Source organism: Schistocerca cancellata, chromosome 7, assembly GCF_023864275.1.
Source record: "Schistocerca cancellata isolate TAMUIC-IGC-003103 chromosome 7, iqSchCanc2.1, whole genome shotgun sequence".
In the NCBI taxonomy this organism is placed as follows: Eukaryota; Metazoa; Arthropoda; class Insecta; order Orthoptera; family Acrididae; genus Schistocerca; species Schistocerca cancellata.
Genome location: NC_064632.1, coordinates 292,184,086 through 292,199,173, shown reverse-complemented (window position 1 = coordinate 292,199,173; position 15,088 = coordinate 292,184,086). Strand labels below are relative to the sequence as shown.

At 38.0% G+C, this 15,088-nt stretch overlaps 1 protein-coding gene across 1 annotated transcript in view; it reads right to left on the bottom strand.

Annotated features, from left to right (window-relative positions):
• The window catches only part of LOC126092476 (inactive dipeptidyl peptidase 10-like), a 623,654-nt gene that overhangs the window by 32,267 nt on the left and 576,299 nt on the right, over positions 1-15,088 (bottom strand). Inside the window, exon 13 of the mRNA XM_049908091.1 lies at positions 9,626-9,738. Within this exon, the coding sequence (XP_049764048.1) occupies positions 9,626-9,738 (113 nt within the window). The remainder of the gene's footprint in view (positions 1-9,625; positions 9,739-15,088) is intronic.

The window sequence follows — 15,088 nt, the reverse complement described above, 5'->3', positions numbered from 1 at the left end:
ATCAGGTTGTGCTGATGGAATGATCTGTCTGCACTGTGTCTGTGGTATTTATGTCCACGGTGGTCCCAAGTTGTACCCTGGCGCGGACAGCCAGAGGAGCGCCGAATGGCGGTGGGGGGTGGGGAGGGGTGGGGGGGGGGGGGGGTAGCTGCAGCCATGCCGGTGGTACTCGCAGTTAATCTCCGTCTGCCATGGCGGAAGGATCTCGCTTCCGCTTGCACCATTGCTCTTTGATGGTGTTTAATAATGGTTTTCAGCCTTGCTAAGTTGAAACCCAGTGTCCCTGTTGATGAAGTTATCTGTTACGTGAATTTCTATGGCCTCCTTATAGATACTGTCCCAGTAGGCACTTGTGGCCATCAGGATTTTTGTCTCTTTGAATTTCACTGTGTGTCCGGTTACAATGCAGTGTTCTGCTAGGGCCGAATGGCTGGGTTGGCGTAAGCAGGTGTGACGTTTGTGTTCCTTGCATCGGTCCTTGACCGTGTGAACTGTTTGGCCAATGTAGGATTTGCCACAGCCACACAGGATTTTGTATACACCTGCTTTCTTAAGACCTACATCATCTTTGCCGTTCCTAGTAGGTCACGAATCTTTGCTGGTGGTCGGAAGACTGTGTCAATCTTTTGTCGCTTTAAGAGTCTCCCTATTTTTGATGACATGTTGCCAGCAAATGGCAGAAAGGCCAGAGCTTGCTTCTCTTCTTCGGGTTGTTCTTCATCTCAGTTCTTGCTGCACTTCTGTTGTCGAAAGGCCCTTTGGATTTGGTGATTGCCATATCCATTCTTGCGAAACACGGTCTCCAGGTATTTGAGTTCCATTGGAAAGTTCTCTTCATCACAGATCGAGTGTGCTCTATGTACCAAGGTGTTGACCATTCCATTAAGCTGCGCCGGATGGCGGCATGTAGGTACACACTGTGACCCAGTGAGCCATCAGACCTACATTCCACTAGGACATAAAGAAAGGGTAGTTTCCTATCTTTCTCAGTCTCCATGGTGAACAGAATGTTACTTTGGACTGAATTTAGATGTTGTAGAAAAATCTGTAGCTGTTCCTGTCCATGTGGCCAGATGACGAACGTGTTATCCATGTAGCCAAAGAAGCATACAGGTTTCAGTTCAGCCGTTTCTTTGAAACTCTCCACGAACAGGTTGGCCACCACTGGGGAGAGCAGGCTCCCCATGGCTATTCTGTCAGTCTGCTTGTAGTATTGACCATTGAAGACAAAGTACATAGATGTTAACACATGCCTGAACAGTTGTGTCAGTTCAGGCCCGAATTTCTCACTGATTAAGTGGAGAGAATCTTCCAGCGGGACACGTGTGAATAATGAGATGACATCGAAGCTGACCATGATGTCAGATTCTTATACTGTCATCCCCTTCAGGCGGCCAATGAAGTCAGTTGAGTTCCGGATATGGTGCGCACATTTCCCCACATAAGGTCTTCGCATGCCCGCCAAGTGCTACACCAAAAGATACGTCGGTGCCCCTATGTTGCTGACTATGGGTTGCATCCCTTATTTGTGCATTTTGGGAGACCATACATCCTCGGAGCTACCGCCGAACGTTGGCGAAGTCTTTTGATGTCCTTGCCCTTGAGCGCGCCATTTTTCAGCAGGTGGCGGTGCTTTGTTGTATCTTCCTGGTCGGGTCTGTGTTGATTTTCCGATATGCTGGATCGTCTAGTAATTGCAGCATCTTCTGTTCGTAGTCACATCTCTCAAGGATGACTGTGGCATTTCCTTTGTCAGCAGGAAGAACGACTATCTCCTTATTGTCTCTGAGGGCTCATAGTGCTACTCTTTCTGCTCCCGAGATGTTGCTTCTGGCCGGGGTTGCACTTGAAACAATCCGGCAAGTTTCCCTTCTGATTTCTTCTGCATTGTCATCTGGTAAGCCACAGACTGCCTGTTCTACTGAAGAGATTATTTCATTGAATGGCAGAGATGCAGGTGTCGGTGCGAAATTGAGTCCTTTTTCAAGTACAGCTGTAGCTATGTCGTTGAGTGGTTTCCCCGTGAGGTTAATCATGGTCTGCCTAGTGGGCGCTATCTCATTTTTTAGTTTGCCAGGTAGTTGTGCAAACTTGGTGATCTGCTTCTCTGTGGATTTCCAGTGGGTCCAGTCTGCCTGGGCCCAGGTAACACTGTCCACCCATTCCCAGGAGTGATCTTGGAGTACGGAGGATAATCATAGGTGAAGATGCAGCAGCTCCTTGGCATTCTTGTCGAGTTGTAGATGGGTGTAGCGAATCCTCTCCCTGACCAGGACCAGACACTGGCTCTTCGCTTATTACGATTTGCTGCAGGTGTGCATATGTGATGCATCATTTTGGCGAAAGTAGGTATGGTGTTTTTCATCCCTACACCTTAGTAAAGAGGCAAGAGAACTCAGCAGACGTCCTTTCTGGTTCCGAAGCTTATCCAGTTTCTTCACCAGTTGGTCATATCCTCCCTGTAGAGGTTGGTAATATGTGATCTGAGGCTTTCCCAGTGAACGTGCTGTATCCAAGGTTCGCTGTGTCCAGCTGGATCCGATCGTTGAAGTTCCACGATATTTTCGTGAATAACCGTTCCGCCATCATCAGGTGGAATCCTACATTGGCCAAACAGTTCGCACGGTCGAGGACCGATGCAAGGAACACGAATGTCACACCCACTTACACCAACCCAGCCATTCGGTCCTTGCAGAACACTACATTGAAACCTGACACACAGCGAAATTATAAGAGACAAAAATCCTGATGTCCACAAGTGCCTACTGAGACAGTATCTACAAGGAGGCCATAGAAATTCGCGTAACAGATAGCCTCATCAACAGGGACACCGGGTTTCACTACCACTAGGTGTGGCGGCAGCTACCCCCCCCCCCCCCCCCCTACCACCACCACCACCACTACTACACAGCGCTCTGCCGGCCGTCCACACTGGGATATGATTCGGGACCCCGCAAACATAAATACCACGGACACAGCACAGACAGATCATTCCATCAGCACCACCTGATGATGGTGGAATGGTTATTCACCGAAATATCGTGGAACTTCGATGATTGGATCCGGCTGGACACCCGAGAACCTTGGATACACCACATTCGCCGGGAAAGCCTCAGATCACGTAGCATCAAATCAGTTTCCCGCTTGAAGACCATAAACACATCACTGATGGAGTTGTAGTACAATTTTAGAACACATATTGTATTCCAGCATTAAGAAATACCTTGAAAACAATCTATCAGAAAATAATTCCCATGGATTTAGAAAACAATGTTCTAGTGATTCCATATTTCTAGGTTCCCTGAAGGGTATTGACACAGTTACTTACAAGAGACTTCTAAACAAACTTGGCTGGATTTGCAATTTCTGAAATGTCACAGTTCTTAGAAGTGGAGTTACTGAGTTAAACAGGAATGATATCTGAATTTCCTCAATGAAGCATGATTGATCCTCTGCTGTTCTTAACCTGTTTAAACAATGTAGGAGACAATCTGAGCAGCCTTCTTAGATTGTTTGCAAATTTAACTTCTAGTAAAGTCATTAGAAGATCAAAATGAATTAGATAGAATGATTTAGACAAGAATCTGCATGGTGGAAAAATGGCAATTGATCTTGAACAATAAAAAAGTATGAGATTTTTTACATGAGTAATAAAAAAGTTCTGTTACATTTTGGGTATGCAATATATCACACAAATTTAGAGGTTGTCAGTTTAACTAAATATGTAAAGATTACAATTACAAACGTTTTTAATTGGAACATTCACATAGGAAAAATTGTGGAGAAGGGAGACCAAGACTGCATTTAATGGCAGAACACTGAGAAGGTACAACAAATCTTTCAAAGAGACTGTCTACACAGCTTTATCTGTCCTCATTTGGAATACTGCTGTGCATTATGGGATCCTTACCAAATAGGGTTGATGGAGAACTCGAAAAACTTCAAAGAAGGGCACCTTATTTTGTATGATTATGAAATAGGATAGAGAGTTTCACTGATATAAGGCATCTTTTGTTGTGCCAATATGTTTTCACAAAATTTCAATCACCAACTCTCTCATTCAAATGACAAAATTTTTGTTGACTTATGCCTACACAGGGGGATCTGACCATTGTAAGAAAATAAGAGAAATCAGAGCCGGTGTAGAAATATTTAGGTATTCATTTTCCCATATGATATCTGACAGTGGAACAGTAGAGATATAGTGCGAAAATGGTTCCATGAATCTTATGCTTAACACCCAAGTGTGAATTTCAGTGTAATCATATAGATAGATATTTTTAACTCAAAAAACAATTATCGGGACAAATAAAAATATACCTTCCAGAAATTCATGCAAGACACTGTTTAAACAAATCCTCACACTGCCATGCTTATATACCTTGGTGATCACAACATGCATGAAGAAAATATGGAGAACAGAGACCAACTTGCTCACATAAACCAGGATGTTCACACAACTGCATACAGAACATTCACTCACAAAAATTATGCAAAATGTACTTTACAACAAATTAGATGGCCATATTAAAGCAATATACAATATTATAAGTTTCAAAGTAACTCTTAAAGTATACCTTCTAACCAAGTGCTTTAAACTGTATATGAATTATAATAGCGTAAAGCATTGTTTGTTGGTGGCCCTTCGGTTCCTATTGATATTTGTATTTTAAATATGTTGTAAATATTTCTTGCTTAATTTTTAGCAAAAGCACAATTGCCCCTCCCCCCCCCCTCCCTCCCCTGCATGTGCAAGGTGTACGCTGTAAGCTCTGAAATGGTAACATTCCAAGTTCTACCCAATTAACAAAATGAAATGAGGTGACAAATGTCATGGGATACAATATGCACATATACAGATGGCAGTAGTATTGTGTACACAAGTTATTAAAGAGTACTGCATTGGTGGAGTTCTCACATATACTCAAATGATTCATGTGCAAAGGCTTCTGATGTGATTATAGAATGATAGTTGGAGAAAGACACTTGGGACATTCTAGTTTGGAAATCATTAGGGAATTCAGTATTCCACGACCCACAGTGTCAAGAACATGCTGAGAATACCCAATTTTAGTCATTAACTCCCACCACAGGCAACAAAGTGGCTGATGGCCTTCTCTTGACAACAATAAGCAGCAGTATTTGCATAGAGTAGTCAGTGCTAACAGACAAGCAACACTGCATGAAATAACCATGGAAATCGATGATGGACTTGTGACAAATGTATGCATTATGCCAGTGCACCAAAATTTGGCACCAGTGGGCTATTGCAAGAGATGACCAACCCGAGTGCCTTTGTTAACAACACAGCATTGCCTGTTGTTCCTCTTCTGGGCTTGTGACCATACCGGTTGGATACTAGATGACTAGAAAACCATGGCCTGGTCAGATAGATTCAGCTGATGGTAGGGTTCAAATGTGGCATAGAACCCATGAAACCAATGACCCAAGTTTTCAACAAGGCACTGTGTAAGCTGGTGGTGGCTCCATAATGGTATGGGCTGTGTTTATGTGCCCTCTGGTCCACATGAACCAATCATTGACTGGAAATGGTTATGTTCAGCTATCTGAAGACCATTTGCAGCCATTGATGGACTTCATGTTACCAAGCAATGGTGGAATCTTTATGGATGGCAATGTGCCATGTCACTGGGCCACAACTGTATGCAATTGGTTTGAAGAACAATCTAGACAATTTGAGTGAATGATCTGGCATCTAAGGTTGTTCAACATGGATCCCATCGAATATTTATGGGACATAATCAAGAGGTCAGTTCATGCACAAAATTCTGCTCTGGCAACACCTTCGCAATTACTGACAGCCACAGAGCCAACATGGCTCAATATTTCTGCAGGGGACTTCCAACAACTTGTTGAGATTAGGAGGTATATCCTATGACTTTTGTTATCTCAGTGTATACTCTTATTATTATTATAATTGTTAAGATAATATACTGTATAATAGTTAATAATATTTGGAAGACTGTTTGATTTTCACTATTCACTATTGTAAAAAGGTACTCATAAAGTCATCAGGAAACTTGTATTCATAATATCATATCACTTGACGTGTCCTATGCTTCACTGTACCTATGTACATAAAAGATGAGTGAGTCCAGCAAAGTGTTATATTATGCAGTACTATGTTATGACTAGTTGAATGTTTTCTTTTCATTGCTTTTTCAGTCTTTTCCTCATTGCGTCCCTCCTAGAGATCTGAATGGTAGACTAATCTTGAATTTTTTTGTGTTAATAGAGAGATCACCACAACACTTTTTCAATTCAGGCAACATTTCCTGTGTTTAAACATTGTGTATCTTTCGTCGGTGTTTCCATGGCCTTCTGAATCCTCATGCTGTAGATAATTGCTGATATTTCCATCATTACGGATAGTTTCCTATCCCAGTTTTCTGCTTCTGAATGGAAGAGGGTGCTGTGAACCTCTATTCATTCACCTATCCTCTCTGACAAAGCCACTGGCAGACTGAGGATTATTACTTATGCTAACAGTATTTGACATCAGTTTCTGGTTATTTTTACTCTAAATCTAAGTAGTAACACCACCGACAGACTATGGAGATCTTAGCAGCTATACTGTACCAATCTATACTTTTATTGTTGATTCTATTTTATACCAATTTCAAGGAAGTAATATTCTATAATAGTGTACCACACTGGTAGTAATAATGTACAGGGTGACAATTATTGACTATATGAAGTAAAACCATCATAACTTCTGAACGGTTTGCATTAGGATGGTCAAACAGCCTGGCTGGCTGTGGGGTATGATGGGAATTAGTATGTGGGTATGGTTTGGTTTGGTGACATAGTCCACTTTCATTTGGATGGGTTCATCAGTAAGTACAATTGGCACATTTGGGCTCCTAAGAATCCACATTTCATGACTGAAAATTTTCATTCTCAACAGGTGACTGTGTGGTGTGCAGTGTCCAGTTATGGAATAATTATTGGTGCCATATTCCTTGATGGCACATTGACTACCAAATGATACATGAAGGTTTTGGAAGATGATTTCATCCCCATTATCCAAAACGGCCCCGATTTTGACAAGATGTGGCCCTTGCAAGATGGAGCTTGACACCATCGAAGCAGGAGAGTGTTTGATGTCCTGAAGGAGCACTGTGGCGACTGCATTCTGGCTCTTGGGTACCCAGAGGCCACTGGCATGGGCCTCGATTGGCCGCCATATTCTCCGATCTGAACGTATGCAACTCCTTTTTGTGAAACTATATTAAAGACAAGGTGTACAGCAATAACTCCAAAACCATTGCTGAGCTGAAAACAGCCACTCAGGATGTCATTGACAGCATCAATGTTCTGACACTTCAGTGGGTCATGCAGAATTTCGCTATTCATGTGCACCACATCATCGCCAATGATGGCAGGCATATCAAACATGTCATAATCTAAATTTAAGTATCTGTAGTGACATTTACATGTTGAATAAAATGTGTACACACCATACTTTGTAACTAAATTACTTTCTTTTCATATAGTTCAATAATTGTCTTCCTGTAAGTACTTAGAAAATCCAAATTTGAGCTCCTGAAAGATTAATCAACTGAAAACACCATTTACCCTTTTGCTCATCAGATTTTACAAACATTGCATTACATAGGGAAGCCAGGTGATATTCTTGTGATGTACCCAGGGAATTTGAGATTTTGTTAGAAAAAATGAGATTTTGAGAAGTTAATGACCTGGCCAACAAGTAGTTTATGCCTTACTTAACAAACAAAAAGAACATTTGAAGTTGTGCTATCCTTTTAATGAGTATTGTTAGAACATAAATGACCAAATAGGGGCACAGGGGAACAGAAGAAATCACAAATAATGTCTTTAAAAGAATTATTCAGTGATTTGCTTTTCTCAAAATTTCACAGAAATACAATACTTTTGATTCTGCAGATCTAAGGATACCACACTAATGATGAATTTAGCATCTTTCAAAATGTTATCAACTAAAACAGAATACTGGAAGTTTTTGCATATACATATTGCCAAGAATTTAAACTGAATAACGTCCACATTACAAAACAGCTTAAATTACTCCATCCAGCCATTTTTATACTTTGTGCTCTCATATACAGACCCTCAAGTAGATTAGATTAGATTAGTTTTTCGTTCCATAGATCCATGCTGAGGAGATCCTCGTGGTTGTGGAACATGTCAATTTTTTTTTTTATTTTATAAAGCTGAAATAACAATACTAATAGTATGAATATATACAATACGTCATTTGTTTCTATTAAAAAATTCGTCAATGGAATATTTGAATTATTGTCAATTGCTATAGTCAAATGGAATTTTAATTTAACTAATCACTATGGAAATTTGTATTACATAAAAGTGTGCAGTGAGAATATTATGCCATGCTCAAGCATGATCATCTTGTAGACAACTATTTAATGAGATAAGTATTTTATCTACCATAGCACAGTACATATTTTCTCTAATGAAATTTGATACAAATTACCTATTACAGTTGAGAAGGAATAACGACATCCATAATCATAATATTAGAAGAAAAATGACCTTTATTATTCTTAATTAAAGTTGACCTTAGGTGAGAAAAAGATTAACAATGGAGCTACCATAATCTTTGATCAGTTAAGCAATGATATCAAATGTATGTCAGACAGCAAAGATAAATTTGAAAGTAAACTGAAAAAGTCCTATTTGGGCAACTCCTATTCCACAGAAGAATATTTATGTAGAAAATTATAGATTATTTAGTGCAGAAGTATTCCATACTTACTTTTGCCATCAACTACATATTCTTTCCTGTTATGTGAGCTCACCTGAAAATGTCAGCTATATTTAAATACAAACTAATTTATAACCTTCACATCTCTGTCTGTATATGGGATGTAATGACTCTGTTCCTCAGTTTTTAATCGTTAATGAAGAGTCATCAAAAGCATGGGTTTTAATATGCACTGATGTGGATTAATCACCAAGGAAAATATATCCATTAGCTTTGTAATTTTCTGAATGTAGGTCCACACAAATTTTAATGTAGACTATATTAACATCTTACTTATATGTGGAAAGTATGTTATCTTAAGATGTGAAGGCCATTAACTACATTTGTGTTTTGCGCTCAGTAATCGTATCCAACTACGACAATCTTCTCCTTATCTCAGATAGGTGTTCTGGCAAAATACTTTTTTTGTGGTATGTATGAAATTAAATCATTCTTAAAATGTGTACTCTTTTTACCAAAACAGCCAGGAACTTAAATCTATCTTTCAACTTACTCAGCTGCGGCAAATAAATTAGTTTTGACTGATAATAGATGACGGTTTTCCTCTAACAAACAGAAACTAGCTGATAAACACAGCCTGTAAAGCACACCTCTTAATTTGATTAATAAAATTTGAAATAATTATACTTAAAGCAATGTAGAAACAATTATTTTATTATTGAGTATAAAGTATCAATGATAAATAAAAATATCAAGATTTAGTTGACTTGGAAAAAGTGTTCTTACTTCATTCATTAAAAAATCAAAAAATTATACAATATATACTTTGTAAGTACATATTCATTGTCAAGTGAATATGGCAAATATGGAACATAGCTGAATTTTGGTTCCACTTACACGTGCAAAATCAGTGGGAACACCATGTCCTCATATTCCCTTAGTCCTGGTGGTAGATGAAGCTTTACATGTGCGTGGAACCCACCAGGAACCTGTACTTTGAATGTCTTCACCTATGTAGAAATATAGTTGTGTTATACTAAATTATGGAGATTGGTGTTATGCATTATATATTCATCTGGCTCCATTATTTCAAAAGACATACAGAACTAGAAATCAAATTTGAACCTGTGCCATTATGTCCTCTTTTATTTGTTATTGGTTTTATAGAGAGATGATTGGATAAAATATTATGCAAATTGAGATAAATAACAATTCTGAAAATTGAATATTCTTTCCAGTAGCCACTATATTTACTTCTTTCTTGCAGCATGTCTGGTTTCAGAATATATAATTTCATTTCAGTGCATACCATCATAAATGTACCGAAGCAAATAATGCACCATATTGTGCTGAATATAAGCCACACTCTTTCCCCAAAATTTAGCTACCAAAAATGATGGTGCAGCTGATCTGCATGACCCTACAAATATTGATATATTTTTGCATTGCAGAAACTTCAGCTGTAATGTTAGTTTCTTAATTCAGAATAGAGCACCAATATTGGTAGTGTTTGGATATTAACTGTTCTATATGAAGTAATAATGTAACCGTCTTTGACAGGCACAGTTTTTCTCTAACTAAAGAATAAAATTTGTTTATCACCTACGAGTGGTAGTCCTGAAAGAAACTTGACAACAAACTTTACAATGTGTCAGAGTTATGACAAAGATTTAAAACTCACAGTTATTTGTTAAACAATGAGTAGGTGAAAAGTGGGAACAGTGAGACAGTGGGAACAGTGCGAAATTGTATCTCTGGAATTTTGGTTTCAGTTGTTGGTACCTACTGTGAATATGGTAACCATTATTATTTAGTCTATGGATTTCCATTTGACATTTGACAAATGTCTGCTTGTGTCTGTGTATATGCGGATGGATATGTGTGTGTGTGCGAGTGTATACCTGTCCTTTTTTCCCCCTAAGGTAAGTCTTTCCGCTCCCGGGATTGGAATGACTCCTTACCCTCTCCCTTAAAACCCACATCCTTTCGTCTTTCCCTCTCCTTCCCTCTTTCCTGACGAAGCAACCGTTTGTTGCGGAAGCTTGAATTTTGTGTGTATGTTTGTGTTTGTTTGTGTGTCTATCGACCTGCCAGCGCTTTTGTTTGGTAAGTCTCATCATCTTTGTTTTTAGATATATTTTTCCCACATGGAATGTTTCCCTCTATTATATTTACTAAACAATTACATGTTCCCAGCTGCAGATTACCAATCTAACAACTTCCAGGGCAACAAACATTTGAGTTTCATTATTTCATATAAATATTGATCAATTTTAAAAATTTATAATGCCTTAATAATCTATTAATTATGAGGAATAATCTTATTTTATATGTTTGGCACAATAGATCAAATATTAAAGTTAGAATCTGTGTATATGTCTTGAGGCAGTGAAATTCATGCTACAGATATTACCTTGACTATATTTGTCCAGTATTTGAGAAAGAGAGCACTTAGTGACTTCAACAAACTTTACAAATAATGTCAACACTTTATGAACATGCAATAAAACTTCATTATTGAGTATGATGTTGTAATTTATTACTTCTTCACTAATAATTCTATTTGCAACAGTCTTTGCAGACAGTATCTATGCACACCAAATTATCATTGTATGACACACAATTGATAAACATTGAAATGCACAAAAAAATAGCTGTTTTACACATGAGTCTTTGATTATTTAAATAATTGGGGTGCGGGTGGGGGGATTACTGATTTTTTACCAAATACATAATATCTTGTCTTGTTTTGAAATGTTGTAATCAAAGAAATATCACTGCTCAAATACTTAAAAATGTTGCTGCCTAATCATTCAAATTTTAGAATGCAAACCTTTCAAACGTCCAGTGTTATTATCTTATAGCCCTGATTTTTCTGTATACTTTTACATGTTGTAGTTGTTGTTGTTGTGGTCTTCAGTCCAGAGACTGGTTTGATGCAGCTCTCCATGTTACTCTATCCTGTGCAAACTTCTTCATCTCCCAGTATCTACATCCCTCTGAATCTGTTTATTGTATTCATCTCTTGGTCTCCCGCTATGATTTTTACCCTCCGCGTTGCTCTCCAATACTAAATTCATGATCCCTCGATGCCTCGGAGTATGTCCTACCAACCGATCCCTTCTTCTAGTCAAGTTGTGCCACAAATTTTTCTTCTCCCCAATTCTATTCAATACCTCCTCATTAGTTATGTGATCTACACATCTAACCTTCAGCATTCTTCTGTAGCACCACATTTCAAAAGCTTCTATTCTCTTTTTGTCTAAACTAGTTATCGTCCATGTTTCACTACACTCCATACAAATACTTTCAGAAACGACTTCCTGACACTTAAATCTATACTCGATGTTAACAAATTTCTCTTCTTCAGAAACGCTTTCCTTGCCATTGCCAGTCTACATTTTATATCCTCTCTACTTCGACCATTATCAGTTATTTTGCTCCCCAAATAGCAAAACTCGTTTACTACTTTAAGTGTCTCATTTCCTAATCTAATTCCTGCAGCATCACCTAATTTAATTCATCTACATTCCATTATCCTCATTTTGCTTTTGTTGATGTTCATCTTATATCCTCCTTTCAAGACACTGTTCTTTGCTGTCTCTGACAGAATTACAATGTCATCGGTGAACCTCAAAGTTTTAATTTCTTCTCCATGGATTTTAATTCCTACTCCGAATTTTTCTTTTGTTTCCTTTACTGCTTGCTCAATATACAGATTGAATAACATTGGGGATAGGCTACAACCCTGTCTCACTCCCTTCCCAACCACTGCTTTCCTTTCATGCTCCTCGACTATTGTAACTGCCATCTGGTTTCTGTACAAATTGTAAATAGCCTTTCCCTCCCTGTATTTTACCCCTACCACCTTCAGAATTTGAAACAGAGTATTCCAGTCAACATTGTCAAAAGTTTTCTCTGAGTCTACAAATGCTAGAAACGTAGGTTTGCCTTTCCTTAATCTATTTTCTAAGGTAAGTCGTAGGGTCAGTATTGCCTCACGTGTTCCAACATTTCTACAAAATCCAAACTGATCTTCCCTGAGGTCAGCTTCTACCAGCTTTTCCATTGGTCTGTAAAGAATTCATGTTAGTATTTTGCAGGCATGGCTTATTAAACTGCTAGCTATTGAAATATCTCAAATGTAAAATTTTTTATTCCAGAATTTTCTTGGGGCATTATTAGAAAATGTGGAACAAAACTGTGCACAAAAAATTTGCCCTTAAAATCGACACATAGGGGGTGGAAGACTACCTCTAGATTCTTCACTTAATACAGATTCTTGAAATTTGGTAAGAAGGCTTTAGCAGGATAATTTGTATCTATCTTCAGAATCTGCTAGTTAAAGTTTTTCATCTCTTCCAGTAACTGATATAACTTCATTACCAAGTATCTAGAAGTACTACTTACAATTCTTGTCTTCTATGTTGTTACTGAATAAGAAATTGTTCCATATGTTAATATGTCGTAAAAATTTCCTTATGTCATTCTTCAAAATTGGTACAGTGGACAGTGCCACCATCAGTCAGCACTAAGTCACAGTTGTGTACAATCAATTGTGTCAAGTTCCTTCAATTTGGTCACATACATAATTGTAAATTGCCACTCACACACACATATATGTATGTGAACTCTACAGCTCCAATGCTGATAACCTTGTCATTGAATGCCATCCTGATTTAGTTTTTTCAAGATTTCCCTAAATTGCTCCAGGTGAATGCTGGGGTGGTTCCTTTGAAAAAGAAAACCTGATTTCTTTTCCCATGCTTTTTTAATCCAGGCTGGTACTCCCTCTCTAATGACCTCACTGTTGACAGAAGGTTAACACTAATCTTCCTTCAGTGCCTCAACTATTTATTGAGGTGTTACCTTTAGTCTTTGAAACTATTTATACTCATGCAGTTAGGTTTGACTCTTTGAAGATTTTGTGGATTCCTGATCTATTTTGTAGTAACAATAAATCTTCTTATCTGGAAGCTGTTCATCATCAACCCTTGAGCTGGTGCACCATTTTTCATAACACGAGAGGGCATGCGGCACACTTTGTAGGAAGGTGTAGAATAGCTGTCTCTGTGTTACCAAGCTAAACATGTATGATCAAAACCACAGTTTAATTTTAGTTTATATAAACAATGAGAAAATAAATCTACATAATATGAGCTAAACCACTGTTTGATTAAATAATAATGAAATAAATTTTCACTATAACACTCTGCTGCCAAGGGTAGATGTTACATCGACAGTAATGACCCACTTAAAGCATTAAGCAGTGCAGTTGCATCAGATCCCAGCCAGCTACTTATTCGATCACTAATTATCTCATAGACAACAGCCTCAATGTGGGATAACGTTGCTAGTTTGTAATTGGGGTAATTTATTTTGCACAGATGACAAATTTTTTATCATCTGACTCACTTTGTATTATAAATTACTGCCGCTCACTTGGACATATGACAACACAATTTGTTGCTGTTTTACCTGAAGCAATAATGAAGGAATAGGCATGGGCTTGCAGTTGTGAAAGAATAATGGAACCAAGCAAAATCATTTTATTTTTGGTTGGCACACTTTATACATAGGCATACCAGCTCAGGGGTTAAATTACTTAGTGTCAGTAAATGTTCTTTAATTGTGTTTTGAATTGGTTGAGATTCCCAATTTCTTGCTCAGATGGAAGCTTGTAAAATACAATTGTACCAGAGTACATAATATCACTGTGAACTAAAGTCTACATAAAAATTATATTTTTGTCTTGTATTGTGATTGTACAAATCACAGTTCACCTGATACTAATTTTTAGTATCATCAACAAAAAATAAAGGTACTGGGAATGGAGTGTAAGAATTCCAAAATCCTTAAAAAGACCTCTCTGAGATGTAGTCATGTGCTTTACACAGTATTCTTACTGCTCACTTATGCTAAGTAAATATTGTATTTACCATGTGCACACTGCTCTAGAAGAAATTCCATGAAACAGAGATTGAAAGTGTGCAAAATAAGCCAATACTTTTATCTTTATGACTGCGTAATGAGAGAAACTTCTTAGAGCAACAATTGCTGAGCTGAGCATCTATATTAGTTTGTCCACATCTTGACTCCATTTTATCTTGTTATTCATTGGATCCCAAGGAATTGTACACAGTGTTTCATTTAGTGAATGACCACTAATGTCTACTTCTGTTGCTAGCAGGTCTTTTTTGCTTGTTTCAAATTTCATGCTATGAGTCTTTTCGTGGTTAAATTGTTTGCTGTAACCAGCTGTAGTCCTTCTTCATGTTTTTGTGGTGTAAAGACTGTTCCATAAAATGTCAGGCATCCAGCCACATAAATTAAGCTTCTTCTTCTAATATTTTAGCTGAA